General features: G+C 42.0%; 1 protein-coding gene across 2 annotated transcripts in view; it reads right to left on the bottom strand.

The window, feature by feature from the left end:
- Window positions 1-11,507, bottom strand: part of PBX1 (PBX homeobox 1) — a 109,693-nt gene extending 98,186 nt beyond the window's left edge. For both annotated transcript variants that reach the window (XM_075287383.1, XM_075287384.1), the window contains exon 1: window positions 10,959-11,507. In XM_075287383.1, the coding sequence (XP_075143484.1) occupies window positions 10,959-11,149 (191 nt within the window). In that variant the 5' untranslated portion in view covers window positions 11,150-11,507. The remainder of the gene's footprint in view (window positions 1-10,958) is intronic.
- Between the last annotated feature and the right edge of the window lie 15,024 nt (window positions 11,508-26,531).

Below are 26,531 nucleotides of genomic sequence, written 5' to 3'. Positions count from 1 at the left end.
AACAGTGCAGTGGTGGAACATCACCTATTGCAAATGTCTGGGAACCTTTGGGGGCTTGGGTATTTTTATGTATTTGACATTTGAAGCCTTTTATGTGCTATTTTATCTATCTAATCTATCTATATATAAAAAAAAAAAACTTGGCTTCCAGAAAAAACAAATCCACGTAAATTGTTAAATAGCAATCATTGCTAAAAAAAAATTTTAGCTTAAACTTTGTGTATGTCAATAAAGCAAGGAATTCTGGATTTTATACATTAGCTTTATAGGTAATAGAAAAGAAAAGAAAAAAAAGCAGGAGGAAGAAAATCACTGTAGGAAAGATGGCTGGCAGGGAAGGGATAGTTATACAGAAAGGAGAGTGCTTCCGATTTTCAATGCTGTGTGCCCCAGGACATTGGCAGATGATACCAGGGGGAAATCTCACACAGAGAGGAATCATCATTAATCACGCCGTGGTTATTAGCACCTCGCACATTTCCATTAGACCTCCACAAGACAAACTGCACATAATTTATAGAGCTGGAGATCCAGCAGATGCAGGGTTAAATAGCCTAACAAGACAGGCAAGAGTCTAACCTGCACTACACACCTTAACAAACCTACTCAAAAGCACTACAAATAGGCCGCAATTTATCCAGAATCTTAGAAATACGTCTAAACGCAGCAAAAATCTGCTGTGATTCAGCAATACTATACCAGACCTATAGTAAAGGAACATCAGGTGTTGTAGAATCCCGAGTCCATGACCCCAAAAAGAGTTTCTATAAGGATAAATTCACAAATGTAGGTTTTGTTGTGCAGAGATCTGCAAATGAAAATCTGGTCCATCAGGTTCAGTCAAACCATAAAATGAAGCACAATGTCTACGTAAAAAATCTGCCATTGTTTGGGGGGAAATAAAAAAAAAAATCTTAAATTGGAGAAACACGAGTGGACATTGGATGTTATAAAACAAACACCACACACGTTAGATTTCATGTCAGGGGCTGGACGCCAAAAATTCAGCATCTCACGTGACCACTGGTAAGGAACCAATGACCTATGTGAGCGACATCATTGGTCCTCATTAAGGGTCCATTCACACGGAGGAAAATGGTGAGGAATTTGGTGTGGAATTTCAGCCCTGAAAAAAAAAAAAAAAAAAAAAAAAAAAAAAAAAGCTTCCAATTGACTTCAATGGGTTCCTTTAAACGGAACCCATTATAAAGTCAATGGGAGGCTTTTTTTTCATTGCTGAAATTCCACACCAAATTCCTCCGTGTGAATGGACCCTAATGGCTGAGGCCACTGAAGACCAGTCACATACATCACCAGTTCCTTACCAGAAACCAGTGGCCACCAAGGTGCAGAACTCCCAAAAATGAGGACCCAGCACAAGACAACAAACAGTTGGCGGACAATTTTTTTATTAATTTATTTTACACCCTTCTCCTGCCTCCACCCAACATGTTCCAATTTCTGAATGTCCCCCTTTAATTTATTAGTATTCCAAGACCTGTGACAAAACTTTTTTTTTTTTTTTTTTTGTGGGACAACTTTTTGATAATTTTTTATCGTTCTTCTTGATAGTCGTATGAAGTAAAATCAAAGCTGTTTTAGCGTTGATTTTCAGCTGTCTATTTTCATCAATCAGGATAAATAATGGGGCACATTTATCAAAATTGTCTTAGGCTAAGGCCCTGCAAAGAAAAACGCAGCAGAAGAAAGAAAAAAAAAAAAAAAAAAAAAAAAAAAAAAGTGAAAACGTGCTGCATATTTTTTCGTAGCATTTTGCTTTGAGTTTTTACTGCACTTGTTTCTTCCCCCCATCAAATACACATAGGAAAAACACTTGCAATTCAGTAACTGAGTTTAACACACTGTGTACAAATTTTTTTAATAAAACATTGGGGGGAGGAGGAAATATATTCAGACTGGCTTTCCTACGACAGTCTTAATTTCTGAAATGGTGCAAGGTAGGCCTGAATTATTAAGGTCTACTAAAAAGTCAGGTGTGGACTTGTGCACAGGAAATTACGTCTACGCCAACTTTCTGGCATGGATTATGGTAAACGGTAAGGTCGAGGCATCCCGTCAAGTCTGTCTTGGTCTCCATAAAGAGTGACGAGTAAATACTAAGTACAGAACCATCAACTTGGTGAATGCTTACATAAAAACCCAGCCACGTACAAAATACGTGCCATATTTTACACCGCAATGGGAGTTAGCAAATCCACCCCCAACTGTTTATAGGAGAAAGTTTTCGTTTTTTTTTTAGTTGGGATTTTTTAGCATTGAGTAAATAGTATCCGTCGAATACCTCGCTCCCATAGGAATGCGTGTAAGCGGCTGGCAAAAATTCACTGCGCTTAACCTCTTGGTGTTCGGGCACTTACACGCATTCCTGTGGGAGAGAAGTATTCGACGAATACTATTCGCTCAACACTATGGATAATAAACCCAGAGGCAGAACTTAATAGCTACCATAGATAGTAGACCTGGGAGTCATTGTCAGTCACATGGCTGTCATAACATCCATCAATATATTGGGAGGACTCTGTAGTGTGGCACTGGTGGGCTTGCAAAAAACATTATAATTGGGCCCTCAAAGTTTTTGAACAAAGCTCAGAATAGTTGAAAATAAACTGTATTACTTTAACCCACTGACCCTGGTTCCGCCACAACCTTCCTCTCCAAATAAGAAACTTCCACATGGGCATGTGACTGGACCAGTGACTGAACGCAGCAGCCATGTCTGTATTAAAACATGTGATTGCCAGGGGACCCTGGAGGTGGGTGACCAATAAGCCAAGTACTTCTCATTTTGATATTTTTGACCAAAAATTTTAAGAGGCCGGAATCCCTTTAACAAGTGTGTATGGTGGAGGACAGTCTCATAATAATAGAACATGGTGCAGGAACTATTATGGAGAAGGGGTTAACCGTTTCACTGTTCGAGTATACTCATACACTGCAGCATTGTTGCAGAGATTTCTGCGACTACCCTATTCATTAAGGAATTTTCTGAAATCTATGAACGAGCCGGAGAAACAACTCTAACTAGATATATGTCACAGAAATTTCTGCAATAAACGTGGCATGTGTGAACTTACCATTATTCTTTATACATAAAGTGGAGATCCCATATCTTACAGATACGTTCTGTTGTGTAGGTCCATCTTATATTCTTCTGGCTCATTGTACCACATACTAATACAACATAGAAGCTTTTGTAACTTCTACCATTTACAAAATGAGAGTCCGCATAGGTGCGGCCGACTTCCAGGACTCCTGCTCTCATGGGGGGTCCTAGCGGCCAGCCCACCAGCCAAACATCAATGCCATATTTTATGGCTATGCCAAAAGGTTATTGGACGGGAAAGCCATAAAAATTAAATCCAACATTTTTTGCCTAATTTTTTTTTTCCCCACGCAATGTCAATCAGTATTTACATTTTATTTGCAGGCTTGGATTAAGAATAGGATTATTGATAGAGCATTCCCCATAAGCACCATATAGCAGGGCGCCAGAGTAATAACGTTTCGCCATCCAGACACAGGTTAATAAAAAATGGTACAGTGGGCTCGACTCCTGGGAACGTCCACTACAAAAATGAAACCTTCCTTAATGTAGTTACTATATTTATATTATTATATCTGAGCGCTATAACTTCCCATGTCAGATGAATATTTAATGCCGTCAATGAGAAGTACAGTCTCCTGAAAACCAGCCAGTAGATTTGCTATAATAAGAGTCACCTCCAGCTGGGGTCATGCAAACAAACCAATACAAATAAGAACAATCTCCAGATATTATCGCACCAGGATTTGAAAATAAAACCCAGTATTTGCTGTCACCTCCGAAGCGCAATGTGGGACGTGTGAAAATGGTGAAGGTTGGCGATGGCAGCCACACAAAGGGACTGTGTCACCATAAGTGACCCATTGTTAAACCAAGTTTTTATGTTGATTTTTTTTTTTTTCATATTTTCCATGTCGCCATCTGTATAGTAAAATAAATAAATAAATAAATAAAAAAACTACAAAAAAAAAGTTTAAGATTTAGTACTTAAGAAAAAATCTCAATTTTCAATCTGTCCAACAATAGATTGTTAGTTGCTGAGCAGTATTTACATCACAGACAGGATTGCAATAGAAGAGAACACCTCTATAGATAACACCTCAGCCACCACCGACAATGGATAAGGTCACAGCACAGCTTATCTTACTCCCCATTCCTGCACAGAGAACTCCCCATCAGACCTCAGCAAGTCACCTCCAGCCTATTACTGCCTATGGCCATGACTATGCTGTTAAGCAAATCACTAAATGCTGTTTGCACAGCAGAGGAGAAGCTCAAGCAAGATGGAAGCCCCATAATCATGAATAGAATGAAAAAATAAATAAAAATAAATGTACAAACAGAAAATAAAAACGGAACAAAAACATGTGATATACATCATCTGCTTTAAAAAATAAATATATAATAGATGATATTATTATTATTATTATTAATAATAATAATGCATTCCCTTAAAACAATAAAGTTGCATTATGTGTACAAATAAAAGCCTGTAAGTATGGAATGGCAATTTTTTTTTCAATATAAAAATTATATGTATGCCTGGAAAAAACAAAACAAAAAAAACACTAAAATCCTTAGAAAAGTCAGTTATCGGAGATAGTTCAGGAGATCGGTGCAGTTGTCCATAAGTTGTTTTTCTATTTATAGCCCTAAATATCTGATTTTTTCTTATTGGGGGGGCAGTTGGCCCTCACAAAAATCTGGTGTTCACACATGTCTACTATACAGTGTACAGAGTCAGAAACAGATAACGCCATGCCCTTTATAGTGGCCAGGTGCTGTTACTGCATCTCCTCTCCAATTGAAGTCAATCTCCTGTGTAGTGCACAAGCTAGGTACACCCCAGAAGAGCTGATCAGTGCAGGGGATGGCTCCTGGCCTCCACCCATCAAATATTTATGGCCTATACACCAACATACCACTCCCTACCCATGGAGAAATCCATAAAACAGAGATATAGGAGGCTGTTATTTTGTAGACCACAGAAAATTTTACTAATGACCACCAGCATCCCTGGACCCCATCAAACAACTCCCCATATCTGAGCATTGTGTCCTATTATGAGAGTGACACAGAATTAACATGTACCAGTTAAACAAACAAGATTGTATCTCAAGTCACGAAAGTATATATTAAGCTGGTCAAAGACTGGATAATTTAGTAGAGGGATCCGCTGACAATCTAATGTCTATGAGGTCTAGACGACCATCTTCTGACATCTGCCATTAGGGAAAGGATGGATTGCACAGATCCAATTTCAACCCGTTCAGTCCTATAGTTTGCTACTAAGACTAGACAGGGCTGTCATGTTTTTGGATAACTTTCGCATGAAAGTTTCACTTTGCAGTCACACGTGAAATACAACACGACCCAAGTAACAAAGGCCCCACAAAGTATGTAGGATTTCAAGTAATAGTAACAGACTGTCCCTGTACGTATTGTAATGGCTACTATTCTTTTGGCTTCATATTCCGGGACCAAAGTTTAGAGAACTATGGTGTCCTTACAGTCTAATGAAGACGATACAAACTTGTCACAGGTTGTCAGGTTCATCCAGGAGAAGGTTCATCAGGTTCACCACCATGACCTTCTCAATAAGTGCAGAAATAACCACAAGTCAATATTTATAAGAGAAGTAATGGACCACATATAAACCAGAACAATCACCTGCTTATTCTAATGTGGAAAGGTTGCAGCATACTTATCAGTAAATACACACTGTGCAAGATATAAGATTAAAAAAAAAAAAAAAAATTGTGATTGAGAGCTTAGCAGACTGACCTACATCTTCTATTCCATAGGGGTGATCCTAACACAAAGCCCTATATTAAAGCTATTTACAGTGTTTCTTGCAAAATACATATATTTTTCATATATTGTGCCTCTCTCGTTGTTGATGTTAAAGTGTGGTGCTGAGGGCCGACTGAGGACAGAATCAGTCTACTTCCCCCTCTAGCAGCTGACAATACAATCATTTATTAGTTCTGAGCTACACTGACAGCTATTGCTGAGGCTCAGGCCTATTGGCTGCTCTATCTTGAGCCATGACTGAGCATGTGTGTCCACCATTGGGTGGACGTAGACAGTGTTGTACACTTTAAGCAGTAGGTGGCAATATACTATGTAAATAAGGCCTCATACAGAAGTCCATGATGTTCAGGGACACCACACCATCTGCAAAGGAGCTGTGAAAAGCAGATTTTTTTTAGGTTTTATTTTCTATTGTTTGTAGATCTCCGGGTCCATGAAAAATCTTTTTCTTCACAGACCCATAGACTTTCATTGATTGGGGGTAAGAATAAAAAAACCGCATGCGCTGAATAAACACACTGAAATGAATTAGTACGTTTGGAGGCCGTGAAAAATGTGGTTGACAGATATACATACTATGCAGATGTGTGCATAAGGTCTTTACACTGTGCAGTGCCTGTTGAAGGTATATACTGGGAGGATTTCCAACCGCTATCACTATAAGCATACAAGTTGACATTGCAAATTTTTCAGGTCTATGCAATGTATATGATATTTAACAGTGTCACTATAACCCAGCCTCACGTATAGATATGTTAAGGTCACGCGAGTCAATGGGAATGAAGAGATATGCTGAGTTCTGATGATAGACTCCCATATAGGCTGGACCCTTCACGAAACACAACTTTCCATACTGTGCTCATTCTATTGTAGAGTATACATGACTGGAACGACACATACACACAATGCAACTTCATATAAGTTACAACAAGAGATCTACCTGCACTTCACTTGTCCAGTATGTAAAATACAGTTGCTCCATTCAGTAAGCCATCAAAGCTGACTGTAAACAGGTGCCCGAACCCAAAAATCAGTGGTTAAAGGGGATTTCATTGATGCAAGCATTTCCTTAAGATACACCCTAAGAATGCACATGTGATGTAGTGACAGTCTTTACACAGACAACCAATATCACAGATCTTATATGCCTAGCATTGGGAACATTTACAATTTCCTCTAAAACAAACCCCTGTATTTTAATTCAGGGTAGAGCAAACACTACTGCCAGGTGTAAACTCGGCCTAGCCTAGGGAGATAACAGAGTGAGGTCCTCAGTCTTGTTCTATAACAAAAAGCAGAGCGCCAGTGCAATAGAGGATATTTCACACGCAGCAGATTTCTTGCAATAATTTCAGCTATTGAACGTCAGTTCAGTTTATCTGAAGGGGATCGGTTTTGAGCACGTACAGATTCCTGCAAACCCATTTGAAATTTTGCAACAAAATCGGCCACGTGTGAATTAACCCATACATTCGTGTGTTACATGGGCGGCCTAATGATTTCAATAGACACAGACACTCTTCTGCTGCCTCTTTCCTCATCGGTGATGGCTTTGGCAATGGGGGTCCCCGATAAATGATAGGCCAAATAGCTGTCAGATCTCAGGACAGGAAATATTTACAGCCAGTGCAACACATAGCCAAATGGGCATAACCCTATGCGATGTTGCACATCACTGTATTATTTAGGGATATGCAAAATCATCACGTTTCTCCATTTTTAACCCTCATATAGCAGGTCTTTAGCGGCCTTTCTACCCACTTATACAGGCTTCACCTTTTTTCAGCCACTCATTTTCACTATAAGCTTTCTAAGTTGCAACGTACAGGTAAATACGTATCACATGACAATAGCACACAGCCTCAGACCATTGCCCCATCTGCTTCAGCTGTAAAACCATTATGTCCCCCAATTCACCATAAACCACCAAACAGTAAAAGAATTAGCACCTCTACAAGACCTGGTGCTAGTAAACCGCTATGCAAATAGATCAGTTCTCCTCCCAAACATCAGAAGAAACACGTGTACAAATCCTAGGTCTCGTCCTACAGAGGATCCAACAGGATCTATCAATGAGGATGGCGCCCAGGCTGAAGTGTCGGCACAATTCATTGTAAAGAAATGTGCACTTGCATTTGGTAAAAATACACAAGTCATCGTCACCATCGCTAAGGTCAAAGATGACAAAGATGGGGGTCTGCATTATAATAGGGACCGAATATGTTGTATCCAATGCAGAGCAAGAAGTGAAAGTACTTGTAAGACTATGGGATATGTTTGTTGCATTATAATGGGGCAAATTTAGCGGAAATATCAAGATACACACTGTAGATCTGATTCACTACAAACATCACTCAGCAACAGTGTTTTATCCACATCATGGTCAGCCCTGAAGCTTATGATGTCATGTAACTACTCTACAATAGAACTTGCTTTGCATACAGAGATACTTGCAATATATATATATATATATTTCAAGTATAATCCCTATAATCTGTCTCATATAGATCAGACATATATAATGCAGGTAAACACTGAGGTCAGTGGTTATTTCCCTTTAGACTAAGACTTTAAATGACATGAAAATATTTCATAACATCATGTATATGACAATGCCGACAATGAGCGACATAGTTTATAAGCACTGAATTCTGACACTTTTTTATATAAGCACCTCAATATGTTCTACAGGTCATATATGCTAAAGGAGACCCCTAGAACTCAATGTATACACTGGTGTATACGTCCAGATCTCAGAACCTACACAACAATGGACTGTATCTTATATTAGATATGTACAACACTGTCCTAGATCCACGATAAAACAGCTGTGAGTATATACACAACATACGGTATTATAGTTGCGATATCACAATAGATTTTCTCGTGGTTGGTTTATATAAATGACAACAATGGTTATCTCCATTAATTCTATTAAAGATATCCATCACCATATCAGGTCTGCATGACAAATATAAACTACACTCTATAATATAAAGTAACCCTTGAATATTTAATAGATTATACACCACAGACATAAACCCCGTCACCCCCTAAATACACGTTAATAGAATACTGATCAGCCCATACGTCCATTTCCAATGACAGCCGGCGACATTGTCATAGGAAACTACCTGCCCAATAAAATCTGCATTGTATTTAGTCTAAAGACACCGAGCTCTGAGGTCACTGTCATTCCAGACCTAAGAAATAACACAGGAGGAAGTGAGGGAATTAACTTAGCTGCCAGTGACAACATAGTCCACAACCAGCGGTCACTGGGATGAAAAATGAAAGAGCAGTCGCTCGGCTGCCTACGTTGTAGCATCATAGGCCGCAGCATAGGTTTTGCCTGTTGCAGTCACCCTGTGAAAAAGCAGCTGTTAATAAAAAGTTACTATATTTCTACTAAACTTCAGACACAGCCCCTTCCCCTGGATCAATTATTACTGAATATGATCAATGCAACTTTTCTGCTGATATTACATGTACCTTGGATACGTTACTATGTATCAGTTCCATATAGAAAATACAATGTATCAAATTGTAACTAATAATATTTTTAAAGGATATGGAAAATAACAGCATTTTTTGGGGGTTATACCCAATACCCAACATCTGACACCATACAATTCATGGGCTTATAGTATTATTATATACCATAATATTCTCGTTTTATTTTTTATATTTATTATTATATATCTGGGACTAACCGGATACAACGTTGCAATGTTCCGGCTTCATGAGACAAGTAGTATAAATAAGAAGTATACATATGGCTGGTTCTGTACCTGAGCTAGGCCTAGCAATGGAGACGAAGGTGGTAGGAAATAGAACATAATGTATCTTATAATAGGACAACATGAAAAGGAAAAAAATAACGGGGATTTAGAAGTTTATTTCTATTATAATGTCACATGACCCTGGTATAAAATAGGTGCCAATTATATGCCCACCACTATATAGATTTCTATAGAGCGAACACAGGCTATAGGAGCTCACGCTATAAATAACATGCCCTATATTAAAGTATGGTGCCATTTTCGCCATCACAGATGCAACAGAATTTGTGTGTCATTATTGATCTTATTATTTCTATGCCAGTGCTATATGGCCTACACATAGAAGTTTATCCCCCTTCCCTTTAAGATGTGATCTATAAAATACCAGCAGACGAGTTGCCCGCAATTTCATCTCCACCACAATAAAAACATAAGTGTTGTTGTATAAAGCCCCATAATGCCTTGCACCCGACTATCCTAAAACTGCAGTGCCGGTGGTGTATACAATCTGCCCTGGCACATATATCTGGCAAGCTCACCCTGTCCACTTCACATTGTGTGACAAGCACATTTCCTAACTCTGATGCCACATAACAAACAGGCCTGGCGGCAAACTTGACCTCTATGGTACTTCTACTGGTGCACTAAAACTTTATGACGCCCCATATATTCTACATCTGGCTGTACAAGGGTCACGTTAAACTTTATTTTTGGGAGATCTCTACTAAAGTTACCAGGGAAAAAAGTCTGACACGAGTCTCTAGCAGGTAACACATAGAACACGTAACCTCACTGTACACGCCAATAACATATGGAACTATTTATGTCTAGGTCATTACCAAACTATGTGCCCGTAGGTGGTATGGTCCAGCTCAGCAGTGGAGTGCAAGCTCTGGGGGTCAGGATTACCTTCCTCCTCCTACATGTCCTGGATGAAATGAACCATACACTTTTATTTTATTTTTTTAGGAATATTATGGGGTCCCAGATTGTGGGACACATGTACAGAAACATCTCAAGGATGGGGTCGCACACGACACACTTAGGGGACCTATTTTCTGCTGTCACTTTTGGTTACTTGAAAGTGTCACAAGATGTTGTGTGTGTATGGCGCACAAAAACAGGACGCGACAAAAGTTTTTGATGAAAATGAGAAAGGTCTCAGACTTTGTAAGTGCTTATGGGGCAAGTAAAGGGGGTAATTTAAGGAGCGATTTGCCACCTGGGGCACTTTCCATACCCAAGCCCTCGTCCATGTAGATGGGGAGGATGAACATGTATGTTACATGTGTGCTCACCTGGCCTGTGCTTCGTCCAGACTCTGGTCAGTGATGGTCATAATTTGCTGTAATATATCCCCGATGTCCTGCTTCCTGCCCCCCTCCCCCTCGGTAGCCCCAGTGCCATCCTGCATGTGTTGGGACAGGCTGGGGTGACCTGGCATCCCCACCCCAGGGTGGCTGTGCATTAGCCTGGGCTGATCATCCATCTCCAGGAGCGAGCCCTGCTCTGCAGCACCCTCCGTGCACCCTGCAGCGCACAGGGAACTCTTATTGTTCTTCTCTCTCTCTCTCTCCTGCCTTTGTTGTGGCTCCCTCCTTTAAATCCCAGGGCGCAGGAATCCGTCCAGATCCGGACAAGTCCAGCAGACCAGGAAGAATAGGATCCAGGCAGCGGAGGCGAGAGGCGCTGACACCGGCAGCTCTCCCGGAGGGTGGGGTCTGCACCGGGCAGGGAACTTCCAGTAGCACAGCAGCTCGGTGTCCTGCTTTGTTTGGGGCTCAGACTCTGCTTCTTCTCCTCCTCCCTCCCGCGTCTATCCCTCTCTCCTCTAGAGCTGACACACAGCACAGAATGGAGACTCGGGGCCCGCCCCGCGCGCGCGCTCACTGGCTGACGGACCGACATGACCCCGCCCACCTCGCATCGGGATTGGTGGCCTTACGGGTCACGCCCCGCCCCCGTCTCTCGTTCTGCCGTCAATCACGGAGGTTCAGAGGTGGAGAATGTGAAAGAGAGAAGGAGAAGAAGAAGAAAGAAGGTGCCAGCGGCCGCCAGCGTCTTAAAGGAGCAGCCGGGCAACTTACCACAGGACGGCATCCCCCTACTTCTAACCTGCGCCATATTTACCAGTCACATTACTCACACTTTCCTTTCTTGTTATTAGAAATGTGCACAGTTAGAGTAATGAGTGGTTATTGTATGTACTGCGCTACTCCATATGTGGGCACTATATGGTCCAGCCAGGTGCATGCTTAGAGTCAGGACAATAATGGGTTAGTCTGTGTGCAGCGCTACGCTATATGTTGGCACTACAGAAAAATCCAAGTGCATAGTTAGAGTAATGACTGGTTACTAAATGTACTGCGCTACTCCATATGTTGGTGCTATGTAATCCAGCCAGGTGCATGCTTATAGTCATCATTATTATTATTATTATTATTATTATTGTTTATTTATATAGCACCATTAATTCCATAGTCATCACAATAATGGGTTATTCTCTGCGCAGCGTTACACTATATGTTAGTACTATATGATCCAGCCAGGTGCATGCTTATACTAGTCACAATAATGGGTTAGTCTGTGTGCAGCGCTACGCTATATGTTGGCACTATAGAAAAAGCCAAGTGCAAAGTTAGAGTAATGACTGGTTATTGTATGTACTGCACTACTCCATATGTGGGCACTATATGGTCCAGCCAGGTGCATGCTTAGAGTCATCACAATAATGGGTTAGAGTGTGCAGCACTGCACTATATGTATACACTATATGATCCAGCCAGGTGCATGCTTATACTAGTCACAATATTGGGTTAGTCTGTGTGCAGCGCTACACTGGTGCATGAATACAGTAATCACAATGAGTGGTTACTGTATGTACTTTGCTACTCCATATGTTGGCACTATATCATCCAGCCAGGTGCATGCTTAGAGTCATGACAATAAAGGGTGAGTCTGTGTACTGTGCTACACTATACACTCACCGGCCACTTTATTAGGTACACCATGCTAGTAACGGGTTGGACCCCCTTTTGCCTTCAGAACTGCCTCAATTCTTCGTGGCATAGATTCAACAAGGTGCTGGAAGCATTCCTCAGAGATTTTGGTCCATATTGACATGATGGCATCACACAGTTGCCGCAGATTTGTCGGCTGCACATCCATGATGCGAATCTCCCGTTCCACCACATCCCAAAGATGCTCTATTGGATTGAGATCTGGTGACTGTGGAGGCCATTGGAGTACAGTGAACTCATTGTCATGTTCAAGAAACCAGTCTGAGATGATTCCAGCTTTATGACATGGCATTGCATTATCCTGCTGAAAGTAGCCATCAGATGTTGGGTACATTGTGGTCATAAAGGGATGGACATGGTCAGCAACAATACTCAGGTAGACTTTGACGTTGCAACGATGCTCAATTGGTACCAAGGGGCCCAAAGAGTGCCAAGAAAATATTCCCCACACCATGACACCACCACCACCAGCCTGAACCGTTGATACAAGGCAGGATGGATCCATGCTTTCATGTTGTTGACGCCAAATTCTGACCCTACCATCCGAATGTCGCAGCAGAAATCGAGACTCATCAGACCAGGCAACGTTTTTCCAGTCTTCAATTGTCCAATTTCGATGAGCTTGTGCAAATTGTAGCCTCAGTTTCCTGTTCTTAGCTGAAAGGAGTGGCACCCGGTGTGGTCTTCTGCTGCTGTAGCCCATCTGCCTCAAAGTTCGACGTACTGTGCGGCGTTCAGAGATGCTCTTCTGGCTACCTTGGTTGTAACGGGTGGCTATTTGAGTCACTGTTGCCTTTCTATCAGCTCGAACCAGTCTGGCCATTCTCCTCTGACCTCTGGCATCAACAACGCATTTCCGCCCACAGAACTGCCGCTCACTGGATGTTTTTTCTTTTTCGGACCATTCTCTGTAAACCCTAGAGATGGTTGTGCGTGAAAATCCCAGTAGATCAGCAGTTTCTGAAATACTCAGACCAGCCCTTCTGGCACCAACAACCATGCCACGTTCAAAGGCACTCAAATCACCTTTCTTCCCCATACTGATGCTCGGTTTGAACTGCAGGAGATTGTCTTGACCATGTCTACATGCCTAAATGCACTGAGCTGCCGCCATGTGATTGGCTGATTAGAAATTAAGTGTTAACGAGCAGTTGGACAGGTGTACCTAATAAAGTGGCCGGTGAGTGTATGTTAGCACTATATGAACCAGTCAGGTGGATGGTTAGAGTTCTCACAAGGACTGGTTAGTCTGTGTACAGCATCACACTGTTTGTTGGCACTATATGAAAAAGCTTAGTGCATGGTTAGCAATATCACAAGGACTGGTTAGTTTACAGCACCACCATATATATATATATATATATATATATACACACACACATACATGGTCTTATTTTGCCTTTGCCTTGTCCCTGTTTTTATCCTGCACAGGGAATTGTTCTCCACAGATGTGGCAATGTTATCAGATAAGGAAGCAGTGAGTCATGAGAATATAATGAGGGCACCAGACCTTTCTGTTGGGGGTCACTACCTGAAAGGGGCTTCTTCATTGCTATATCCTCCCCACCCTCTCCCTCCAATCCTCTATGTACATCGCTGATATCCGTTAAGTAGGGTTGAGCGATCGGGAAAGATTGGATCCCGATCGGCGATCGAGCAAACTTCACGATCGCGATCAGGATCGACTGGAAAATTATTGAAAATCAGATTTTAAAAACGATCCTGAAATCTCAGGATCGGCTCAGCCCTACTCCATAACCATAAAGTAACTAGGGTTGAGGGATCGGGAAAGATCAGATCCCGATCAGCGATGGAGCAAATTTCACGATCGCGATCAAGATCGGCTGGAAAATGATCAAAAATCGGATTTTAAAAACGATCGTGAAATGACAAGATCAGCTCAACCCTACTGTTAAATGTTATAGAATAAAGTAATTGAGCAATATAGAGAAAAGCCCATCTAGACAAGTATCCATTTCTACACGGCTCCAGCTTGGATGAGCGACAGTATGGATATGTGACATAGCTACACTATATTCATCATGTTTGTATTCCTGTGTTCACATCTGCATTTCAGTTTCCATTAGGGGCCTCTATCACAGATTCTGACAAAAACACTGGACTATTTTGTACAATGGCAGACATGATGGTGGAAACCCCAGAGACATCCCATTGTAGCTAGGGCTACAGAGCAGAATAAGGAAAATGAATAATCAGATGTGAACTGAGCCTAATCTTTAATGTTAGGTTAGGATATTGGATGGATGATCTTCTTTGTACATCAGGACTTTGATTTAGGTTGAAAAAAGACATCTAGAGGATCTTGTACTCAATAATGGCAAAAAGATTCCAGTGACCCATAAAGTTTTCTGCACTTTAGGGGACACCACTAAAAATGTTCACTTACTTTAGCAAAAATTCCCCTGGATAAGATACCTAATTGTAAGCTTAGACGATTCACCTAATATGACCTAGATACTGGAGCAGACTTACTAATCCTGTGTAATATTTAGTATAAACTTAGGCAGGCCATGTGTGCCAGGTTTATCTTATGCTGGATAAATCCGGTATATCTTTAGATGCATCTCTGTTCCAGGTTTATACCACTTATTGGTTGGGTATTATAAATTGCCAAAATGGACACATCCTAAGTCAACCCTTGTCAGAATGGGCACAAAACTGTGTAAAACAAAAATATATAGGATGCAAAGCATAAATTCAAGTTTTTTGGCCCAAATATGCCAACATTTATTTATAGTCCCATAGATTGTAAGCCCTCGCAGGCAGGGCCCTCTACCCCACTGTGCCAGCCTATCACTGTTAGTATTATATCTACCTGTATATTTTGTGTATTGTATGTAAACCCCAAATGTAAAGCACCATGGAATTAATGGTGCTATATAAATAAACAGTAATAATAATAAATTTATCCCAGTGGGGGGGAGAGAATTTACTATTCCTTTTACATCAGAATATTGGTAAATATGGCCCCTTTTTGTGCCAAAGATGCGCTACTTTCTTCTTTCTGCCCCGAAACCAAGGTGGAGTTGCCTTGCGCCGAAAAATTTACTATAACTCACATCAGAAAGCTGGCATGGTCATACCAAGAGTATTCTATTCTGATGAACAGAATGCCTGAATTGTTAAGTGCCCAGAGCCTCTTAATAATTTGGCCACATCTCCTATCAGATGTGGATTTGATTAAGATGGAGTAGGAAACACCGCACTTACTAAATTACTTCCATTATATTTTTAAAGGGGTATTACAGTCACCACTAGGGTTGAGCGATCGGAAAGATCAGATCCTGATCAGCGATCAAGCAAATTTCAGGATCGGCTGGAAAATGATCGAAATTCAGATTTTAAAAACGATCCTGAAATCTCAAGTTCAGCTCAACCCTACTCCATAAACAAAGTAACTAGGGTTGAGCGATCGGGAAAGATCGGATCCCGATCGGCGATTGAGCAAATTTCACGATCGGATCGGCTAGAAAATAATCGAAAATCGGATTTTAAAAACGATCCTGAAATCTCAAGATCGGCTCAACCCTAGTCACTACCAGTCATTCCTAAACCACCACATATAAGATCATTTTCTGATTGGTAGGGGTTGGATTGATGGGACATGAGAACAGGCGTGTTTTGCACCCCAAGTTTGTATGGAGGGGTGGTTGGAAATACACAGTCCTGCTCCATTCATTTCAGTGGGACTTCTGGAGATAGCCAATATACATTGAGCCGTGGATAAGGGGAAACTAGCTGTGACTTTGATACCCCTTTAAATGAGAAAAGCGGAGCTACATGGAGGTGGGAACCTCATATGAGACAGGGGAGCTGTGCAAAGTTACAGAAGGTGCAGAAATGAAATATGAAAAAGGTTTATGTAAGGTCTGTTGTAGGCTCAGTCTATAAAAAGACTCAGTGCTAAGATGTAGGAACTATGCATCCGCCTAAATAATTTATGTGACAGAAACAGCATGTGTGATATTGTAGAATAAAAGATTTGTTTTGATTTACATGTCATTTGCATCTTGTTACAGGTTATGGACAGATAGTCCAGATGTCTATACATAATATTTATCACACCTTATGGAATCCGGCTTACACAATGGGGATTTTTTAGCAGCACAGCAGAAACCATAAAGCAATGAAATAATAATGATTACTTTTATTCTTACTATTATTATAAATACTGATATGATAGCAGTTATAGCTATTGTTAATATTACGATCATTACCATTACTATTAGCTGGGATTCTCTGCGCCATCGCCAAGTTTCTGTGATTTTTTTTACAGTCTTAGTCAGAGCAGCAGAATTCAATGAAAATTTGATTTGTATACGATTTCCATATATTTGTGCTATCCTCCTTTAAGACGAGGCCCCATGTTGGCATATATACTCCGCGATTTGGCCACAGCAAGAAAAAAAAGTGGCGTTTTGCAGTCAAGGTTCCACACCATGTAGAAAAAATACAGGTTTTTGAAATCGCAGCATGTCAATTACACCTACGGAATTGCTGGCGGTTTCCCAATAGGTATAATGGAAGCAGAAAGACCACAGAGGAAACCTCTGCAGAATTTCTGTGAAAAGCGTTGCGGTGAAAACCGTGATGCGTTGCTGCCGTGGTTTTTCCCGCAGTGCTTTTTTGCTGCGCCCTGCAACATGGGCCTTTAGCCCTAGGCTGCATTTACATTGGTTTTACCACTGGGGTATAGTTACCACCATAGTCAGAATATGTACATTTCACAAACTGCATTGGTGACCACTGTGGTTGTGTTGTATTATATGCAGTGTAAACATTTCCTAAGAAGATATGTGTTGTATTTATTAATTGTATTTACTAAACAGAAAATTATTTACAAACATAGACCTATTGAAAGACACCAGAGGAGACTTGTCAATCAGTTTCCCTGCGTAGAGGAGTAATATTGCAGTGCACATTTGGCATAAGGCACTTTTTTGGATGAGTCGTCCACAAGGGACATAATACTGTGTGCAGGGGCCACTATGGGGGATAATACTGTGTGCAGGGGCCCCTATGGGGCATAATCCTGTGTGCAGGGCTACTATGGAGCATAATACTGTGTGCAGGGGCCACTATAGGGAATAATACTGTGTGCAGGGGCCACTATGGGGCATAATATTGTGTGCAGGGGCCAATATGGTGTATAATACTGTGTACAGGGGCCACTATGGAGCATAATAATGTGTGCAGGGGCCACTATGGGGCATAATACTGTGTGAAGGGGCCAATATGGTGCATAATACTGTGTGCAGGGGCCACTATGGGGCATAATACTGTGTGCAGGGGCCACTATGGGGCATAATACTGTGTGCAGGGGCCACTATGGGGCATAATACTGTGTGCAGGGGCCACTATGGAGCGTAATAATGTGTGCAGGGGCCACTATGGAGCGTAATACTGTGCGCAGGGGCCACTATGGGGCATAATACTGTGTGCAGGGGCCACTTTGGGGCATAATACTGTGTGCAGGGGCCACTATGGGGCATAATACCGTGTGCAGGGGCCACTATGGGGCATAATACTGTGTGCAGGGGCCACTATAGAGCGTAATAATGTGTGCAGGGGCCAATATGGGGCATAATATTGTGCGCAAGGGCCACTATGGAGCGTAATAATGTGTGCAGGGGCCACTATGGAGCATAATACTGTGTGAAGGGGCCACTATGGAGCATAATACTGTGTGAAGGGGCCACTATGGAGCATAATACTATGTGCAGTGGCCACTATGGGGTATAATACTTTGTGTAAGGGCACTATGGGACATAATACTGTGTGCAGGAATGCGGGGGGTGGAGGTCGGTCAGGGACTTCAGGGAGAATGGTCAGTCCGGTCGGGGGGTGGTCGGTCGGGGGGGGGGGGCCCATGTCAAATGTACGCCACTAATAAGGAACAATACAGCTGATTGGTGAGGGCCTGAATATTAGGACTATAGGATATTAGGAATATCGATCACAAGAAACGGAGTGTTTTGCACTTCAGCTTCAATGGAGTAGTAGGTCAGAAATGCAAGCTGTAGGGAGGGAGTAATTTATAGTAGCTGGAATACTCCTTTAGGCCAGGGCTCCACGTGGTATAAACGAAAACAAGTCGTTTTATAGTCACAGCAAAGTGAATGGGATTCTAGCAATTCTTATCCCCTCTTTGCGAGAATATACGCACAGTGGACACACTGAGGAAACCTGTACGAACTTTCTGTAAAAAGCATTGCAGGAAAAACCGCAATGCGTTGCTGCAGCAGTTTTTCCTGCAATGCTTTTTTGCTGCAGGATGCCACGTGGGACTTTACCCTTAGGCCGATGCTCCACGTTGCAAAAACACTGCGTTTTACAGTTTCTGCAAACTGGATGAGATTCTGGTTAATCCAATCCATACATTGCAAAAAAAAAAAAACATGCAGCAGAAAATCGCAGCATGTCAATTATACCTGTAGAAATTCTGGCGTATTCCATATAGATATAATCAGGACAGAAAGTCCATAAAGGAGAATCCTGTGAAATTGCACTGAAAAGCTCAGTGTTTTTTTCCACAGTGTTTTTTTGCTTGTCTTCCTTATGTGGGGCCTTAGTCTTAAAGGAGTTATACGCTATAAAAAAAATAGTGTGATTTCTTTCAACACACAGCGCCACTTTTGTCTATGGGCTGTATCTGGTACTGCAAGACATTCTGCAAGCTTTTGAAGCAAACTGGATTATAGAAATCTGTCATAGTAAATGGCTGCCAATCTGCTCTTATTGCATTGCATTGCTGCCTGGGGACTTATAACTCAGACTTGGTAAAAGTGTTGTGCTAGATAAACAGAAGGAAATACTAAAATAAAATAAGTGTTTTGTGCTTTATTAAGAACTAATTTGTGGTAATTCCAGGATTGTCCTAAGTGGTTTCTGAATAGTAAAATATAAAAATAAAAAGGGAATAGTATATAAGGTAGGTGACCTTGATTTAACCTTGTAGACGCATGCGCCATTTTCCAACAGTCTTTTTATTTTGATATACTGTATTGTAGTTTATAAGGCATTAAACCCTTTAGGCCCCATGGGACGATCCGGGAACACATCGCGGTTCTTCCTGCTGCGCTCTCTCAAATGCGACCCTGAAGCACTGAGGGAGATCCCCGGCCGCAGGAGCTGAAGGGGAGATCCCCGGCCGTCAGCAGGAGCGCATACCTGAAGGAAGACCTCGGCCGCTGGACCTGAAGAGGAACTGCAGCCGGTCTCAGGAACTGCTGCCTGAAATCCAGGCAGCCGAGTCTGCCGGGAATTCCCCTCAGTGCTTTTGCAGGCGACCGGCTACATTTCCCCTTTAGCTCCAGCGGCCGAGGTTCTCCTTCGGGTCTACCCCTCAGTGCTCCTGCTGGGGTTCCCCTCAGTGTCTCTGTAAAGGCTCCCCGGCTGCAGTGCTTTTCTTTTGCAGGCTGCTCTATGCAGCCTACAATAGAAATCACAATTTTTGCAATGTATTGCAATGCATTAGCATTGTAATGCATTGCATTAGTGATCAGACCCCCTGGGGTTCAAGAGCCCTAGGGGGTCTAATAAATGCAAAAAAAAAAAAAAAAAAGTTAATTTAAAAAAAAAAAAAAAATAAAGTGTAAAAAATTCAAATCACCTCCTCTTTCCCTAGAACACATATAAAACTAATACTGTGAAACACATACACGTTAGGTATCCCTGTGTCTGACAACGCCTGCTCTACAATTCTATAAAAATATTTTTCCTGTTCGGTAAACGCCATAGCTGGAAAAAGAAGTTGTCTAACTGCCCCTTCCCTGAGACTGTTTTTTTTTCCCCCACTTGGAATTCAGTCTGGCTATAGCCAGGTTAAATATAGGGGATCTGCAGGGCTCCTGTTCCGTCGGGAAGGGGTTAATAGGAGCACTGCAGATCCCCTATATTCAGCCAGGCTGAATTCCAAGTGGGGGAAAAAAAACAGTCCTCAAGCCCAGGGAAGGGGCAGACAGACAACCAAAACACCCCCTCCCCTTCCCCAGCACCTACTGCACCCAAAAACTCCGACCATTTAAATTTTTGAAATTTTCCAGCAGCTGCTGCATTTCCCCCCCTAGGCTTATACTCGAGTCAATAAGTTTTCTCAGTTTTTTGTGGTAAAATTAGGGGCCTTGGCTTATATTCAGGTTGGCTTATACTCGAGTATATACGGTATATCTATGGGGAAACCGTCGGCGTTATCCACTCTTGGCTTGGGCTCAAAAAACGCAACAAAATCTGCAACAAAAAAAGCTGCGTTTCCGCAATGTGGGGCCTCAGCCTTAAAGGGGAATTGCAACTTATTATTATAGTAATTTATATATGCCCTCTTATAATAACACAAGAGACTGGTTGGGTAATGCCCTGTAACATCCCATACCACCTGGCACTGCTTGCATTCACAAGAATATCGACAATGAAGGGTCTAAGCGATGCTGTGTATAGGTCTACCAATCTTTGATACAAATTCTCATGACAGTAAATCCACTCTGATAGTCAGGCCATGGGACAGAAGCATGGGCCCTTTCTTTTACTATTAGATTTGGTTTATTGTTATACCAGGGGTAGAGTATAAGAGATTTTGTGATTTTGACCTTGAAATGTCCTTTACCGGAGTACAGACTTTGCACAGGGAATCCCCTTGTTCCTTCTTCGGTGTAGTCTTTAATAGTAACTGCTGATGGCATTTCCAAAGCATACCGGAATCAATAAACAGAAACATGGCCCTACAAAGCCAAGGTCAAGGCTCGCGTCATTCAACATGGTAGGGTAAGCAACAATCTAAAGGCAGAGTCCAGATAAAATAGAATAAATAACACTATGGCAAATAAATGGGATCCAAAGAATCATGCTACTCAGGCATGGAAGGACAGATGTAGCAGCTTTATATTACCATATGTACTCAAGAATGGACTGAGAGCCCAACACTGATATCTGCCTGTCCCCTTAAAATGTCAATCCGTAAGTGTCTAATCTGCCAAGGAAAGCCCATGTGAATTCTGGTGTTAGCATCATATAAAGCAAATAAAATTCAGTCAGGTGCATGTTCAGATTCTCTCCTCGCATCTCCAAAGCTTCTGCTCCCAGTTGGACCAGAAGAGATAACGTCACGTCCATCATTCATGTGACTGCTCAGTCAATCAATGGGCATAGGGGCAACATATACATGAACAGCACATGACCACCGAGGCCAGTTATTGACTGAGCAGTCATATGAATGATAAATGTAATGGCATCACTGTGTTGGGTTGAGGAAACACAGCTCTTTTTTGTTGCAGATTTTGCTGTGGGGGTTTTTTTGGAGCCAAAGCCAAGAATGGGAAATATATAGGAAGGAAGAAATATATAGGAAGTTCTTATACTTCTACTCAATCCACTCCTGGCGTTGGCTCAAAAAACCGCAGCAAAATCTGCAACAAAATAAACCGTGTTTCCAAAAATCATAGAGCATACCTCCAATTATGAAACAGCACTTCCTAAATGAAAAGTACACGTGAATATAAGAGACATTGCAATAATCTTATTCAAGTAAACTGATTCTGTCTCCATTTATCAGGAGGAGATACTTACCTGGACTATTCACTGATGACAAGTTGTTTTATAATTGAAAGTGTTAAAGGGGTTGTCCATTTTTTTTAATATTATATAATGCAGGGTGATTAACGTAAACTAATACTCGCCTCTCCATTACAAGCGGCAGCAGCTCCATTGGTGTATATATAGGTCCCCCAGATATTTGTGCCACTGCACCCAATCACAGGCCTCAGCTGTGACTTCTCTACAAACGACATGTACAAATACAAACTGCAAAATCCCTTTAAGTCTAAGGCCCCACGGGACGTTACGCAGCGATAAAGCGCTACGGGAAAAACCACGGCGGCAACGCATCGCTGTTCTTCCTGCAGCTCTGTAAACAGAAAGTTTTCAGAGTTTTCCTCTGCGGACTTTCTGTTACAATTATACCAATGGGGAAACCGCCGTCGTTTCCGTAGGTATAACTGACATGCTGCGATTTCCAAAACTGCGCCAGGTTTAGAAATCACGGCGTGTCCGCATGATAGTTTTTACCGCAAGAGGATTCACTTGAATCTAATCCACTATACTGCAAAATGCCTCATTCCCATGCCATGGGGCTTCGGCCTAAGTGTTTTTCCTTGTCATAGGCTACGGCCCTACGTTGCGGAAACGCATCTTTATTTTGTTGCAGAATTTGTTGCGGTGTTTTTTTTTTGAGGCAAAGCCTAGAATGGTTATGAAAAGAATGGGAAATATATAGAAAGCTCTGATACTTCTACTTTCTGCTCAATCCACTTCTGACTTTGGCTCAAAAAAACGCAACAAAAAGCTGCGTTTCCGCAACGTGGGGCCTCAGCCTTATAGATCTGTTCAGAAAACCCCTATAAGCAAAGTTTTCACAAAAATTGTCTGCCTTCGCAGGTCACCAATTAGAGATGTGCGTTTATTTTAATGACATTAGAATTGCAGCGTTAATTGCTTTGTTGTCAATATTTTGTATATTTTGCTCTCAATGTTACTATAGTTATAGATAATAATATTGTGGAAGCTTTTGCACAGAATAAAGCCTGTGAACACACATAAATCCATCATCGCCAGCACAGATGATGCCACTGACCCGAGCACTTCATTTCTAGCCTTTTTAAATGATAATCTCTATTTTGCTAAGGACTATTTTCCCCTTGGCGAACTCATAACCGAGTCTGTAATCAGCCACAAAAGAGACATCGGTTCAGGCCGGTGGGTGTATTTACAGCAGCTCTCAAACAAGTATCTGTGAGCAGAAATATCACTGTCGTTACATTTTACAGGCCACCGTAATCCGCTATACGGCGCCTTCTCAGAGAAGAGTACGGGAGATATTTAAGCTGTTCTCTCTTTTCCCTGGTTTACATGGGAAGTTTTGGCTATAGACATGCATGGATTTTTTTAAGTTTGTGAAGTGATCTTTTTACGTTTGCGCCTATTTTTTTATTTGGAAATCTGTTTTATGACTTAACATTATTACTAAATCAAAGTGTTTAACGTTATTAGGAAATTAGGGTTTTAGGCACAGTGTTACTAAATAAATTAATAGTAAACTCCAAGAAGTCTTGACTCCTGCACGGCTAATGGGTTTAGGAGAATTGCAACCATAAAATCGATACATAACACAAAATAGGGTAATTGATGCCACTGGTCTTCATAGGGTACGGGGACCATTCAGTTCCTGTTTAAGGCTGGGGCCCAGGGGCGTAACTACCGTAGAGGCAGCAGAGGCGGCTGCCACAGGGCCCAGGCCATTAGGGGGCCCGGTGACAGCCGCTACCGCTGTTTTTTTTTTGTTTTTTTTATAGGCTGTTATGGGCCCTATTTCCTTGCCGATACTGTGTGCAGGGGCCACTAATGGACATAATACTGTGTGAAGGGGCCACTAATGGACATAATTCTGTGTGCAGGGGCCACTATGGGGTATAATCGTGTGTGCAGGGGCCACTATAGGGCATAATACTGTGTGCAGGGACCACTAATGGACATAATACAGTGTGCAGGGGCCACTAATGGACATAATTCTGTGTGCAGGGGCCACTAATGGACATACTGTAATACTGTGTGCACGGGCCACTATGGGGTATAATACTGTGTGCAGGGGCCACTATGGGACATAATACTGTGTGCAGGGGCCACTAGTGGACATAATACTGTGTGCAGGGGCCACTATGGGGTATAATCGTTGTGCAGGGGCCACTATAGGGCATAATACTGTGTGCAGGGGCCACTAATGGACATAATTCTGTGTGCAGGGGCCACTAATGGACATACTGTAATACTGTGTACACGGGCCACTATGGGGTATAATACTGTGTGCAGGGGCCAGTAAGGGACATAATACTGTGTGCAGGGGCCACTAATGGACATAATACTGTGTGCACGGCTTACTATGGGACATAATAGAGTGCAGAGGAGGGGGTCGGTCGAGGTCTTCGGTGTCGGTTGGGGGGGGGGGGCATGTCAAAAGTTCGCCACGTGGCGGAAACACAGTGGAAAAAACTGTGGCATTTTACAGTCACAGCAAAGTGGATGGGATCCTAGCGAATCCCATGCCCACTTTTTGGTAAAATACGAGGTGCAGAGATGTGGCAATTTACAAAAAACGTTTCAGTTTTGGAAATCGCACCATGTCAATTATATCTACGGAAATGCCAGCGGTTTCCCTATAGATATAATTGAAGCAGAAAGTCCATAGAGGAAACCTCTGCGAACATTCTGTGCAAAGCACTGCGGGAAGAACCACGATATGTTGCCACCATGGTTTTTCCAGCAGCGCTTCTTTGCTGCGAGAAGGAACGTGGGGCCTTAGCCTAACACTTTAGGGGTCCATTCACATGGAGGAAAATGGTGAGGAATTTGTTGTGGAATTTCAGCGCTGAAAAAAAAGTCTCTCATTGACTTCAATGGGTTCCTTTTTCTGCTAGCAAACAAAACCTAGAAGTTTGAAGACGCGAAGACCCGTTCCTGAAGAAGATGGAGGCAGTGCTGGAGAGTTCTCTCGCAGCATTGGGGACGCCCCCAGTGCTGTTTGAACACTGAGGACCACCCCCAGTGCTGCAAGATAACTAATTTGCATACCGACGAAAACCGGATTATATACCGAACAGCGGCGTGGAGAAGACATCTAAAAGTAGAAGAAAAATAGCCTTTCTTAAGGCTATTCCTACGTGGTAGGCAGAAAAAATTGAGTTTTAATGATAGGATCCCTTTAAGATAGAAACTAAACCAACCTGGATAAGTCCTTTCTCTCCAGCCCCATGGGTTACCTCTGCTGTTGTCAGGGAGCCAGCATTGCTGTCGTATTGACTGTAGGATATGATGGTTAGAACACAATGGAGTTACATTGTCACATTTTGTATTTACAGAACTATCTTAACAAGTGATGTAGCTTCAAATGAAGTCCCACAGACCCAAGCTTCTAGTTATTAAGCAGTATGAACACTGTCCAGTCTGTACCACAATGTTACCTCTAGAAAAGAAAGAACATAGTGACCTCGCAGTCTGTACTAACTGTACTATTGTTTTGTACATTTGTGCTGCTGAAAGGTTACCTCCAGGTGCTGCTCGGTAGTAAGTTTATTAGTTTCACTCTTGTATTATCCCTTATGGTCTTATAATGGAGTATTCATGGCACAGGGATTCTTTCTTTCCTGTTCTTTGAATCAATATGTCATAGATTGACCCCCTACAATTGTATATATTTTGCTGAGTGACCCATGAAGGGGTTTGCTCATTTTAGCAACTTATCCCCTATGCACTGGAGAGGTGACAAGTTGCACATTGGTGGAAGTACTACTATTGGGAATAAGGGGAATAGGGGTGTTTCGTTCTCCGTTTGGAATTGAGCAGTGGTTGGATAAGAACCCCCATTTATTTTAGTGTGCACGACTATGTCCAGATGTCACACTGAAAGAAATGGAGAGAGGCCATCATTCTTCAACCATCACTTCAGGGAGCAAAACACCCCCATTCTCGTGATTGGTGATCAGACCCCCACCGATATGCAATTTACCCCCTGCCTTGTGGATATGGATATTTTCTGTACCTGATTATGGGGCTGCCATCTTGCTTGAGATTCTCCTCTGCTCTGTTACCAGCAATTTAGTGATATTCTTTACATCACAGTCATGGTTACAGTCAGCAATGGACTGGAGTCCCCCCCCTTCCCCCCACACCTATCTGATATGGATGACCTGTCCTAAAAATTGGTAATCAATATTGAAGTCCTAGAAAACCCTATTAGGCTGGGGCCCCCATGTGGCATAAATGCAGTGGAAAAAATCATGGCGTCTT

This window comes from Leptodactylus fuscus, chromosome 9 (assembly GCF_031893055.1).
Source record: "Leptodactylus fuscus isolate aLepFus1 chromosome 9, aLepFus1.hap2, whole genome shotgun sequence".
Taxonomy (NCBI): Eukaryota; Metazoa; Chordata; class Amphibia; order Anura; family Leptodactylidae; genus Leptodactylus; species Leptodactylus fuscus.
Note: the sequence above shows the minus strand (reverse complement) of the source record. Positions and strands in the feature narration are given on the sequence as shown.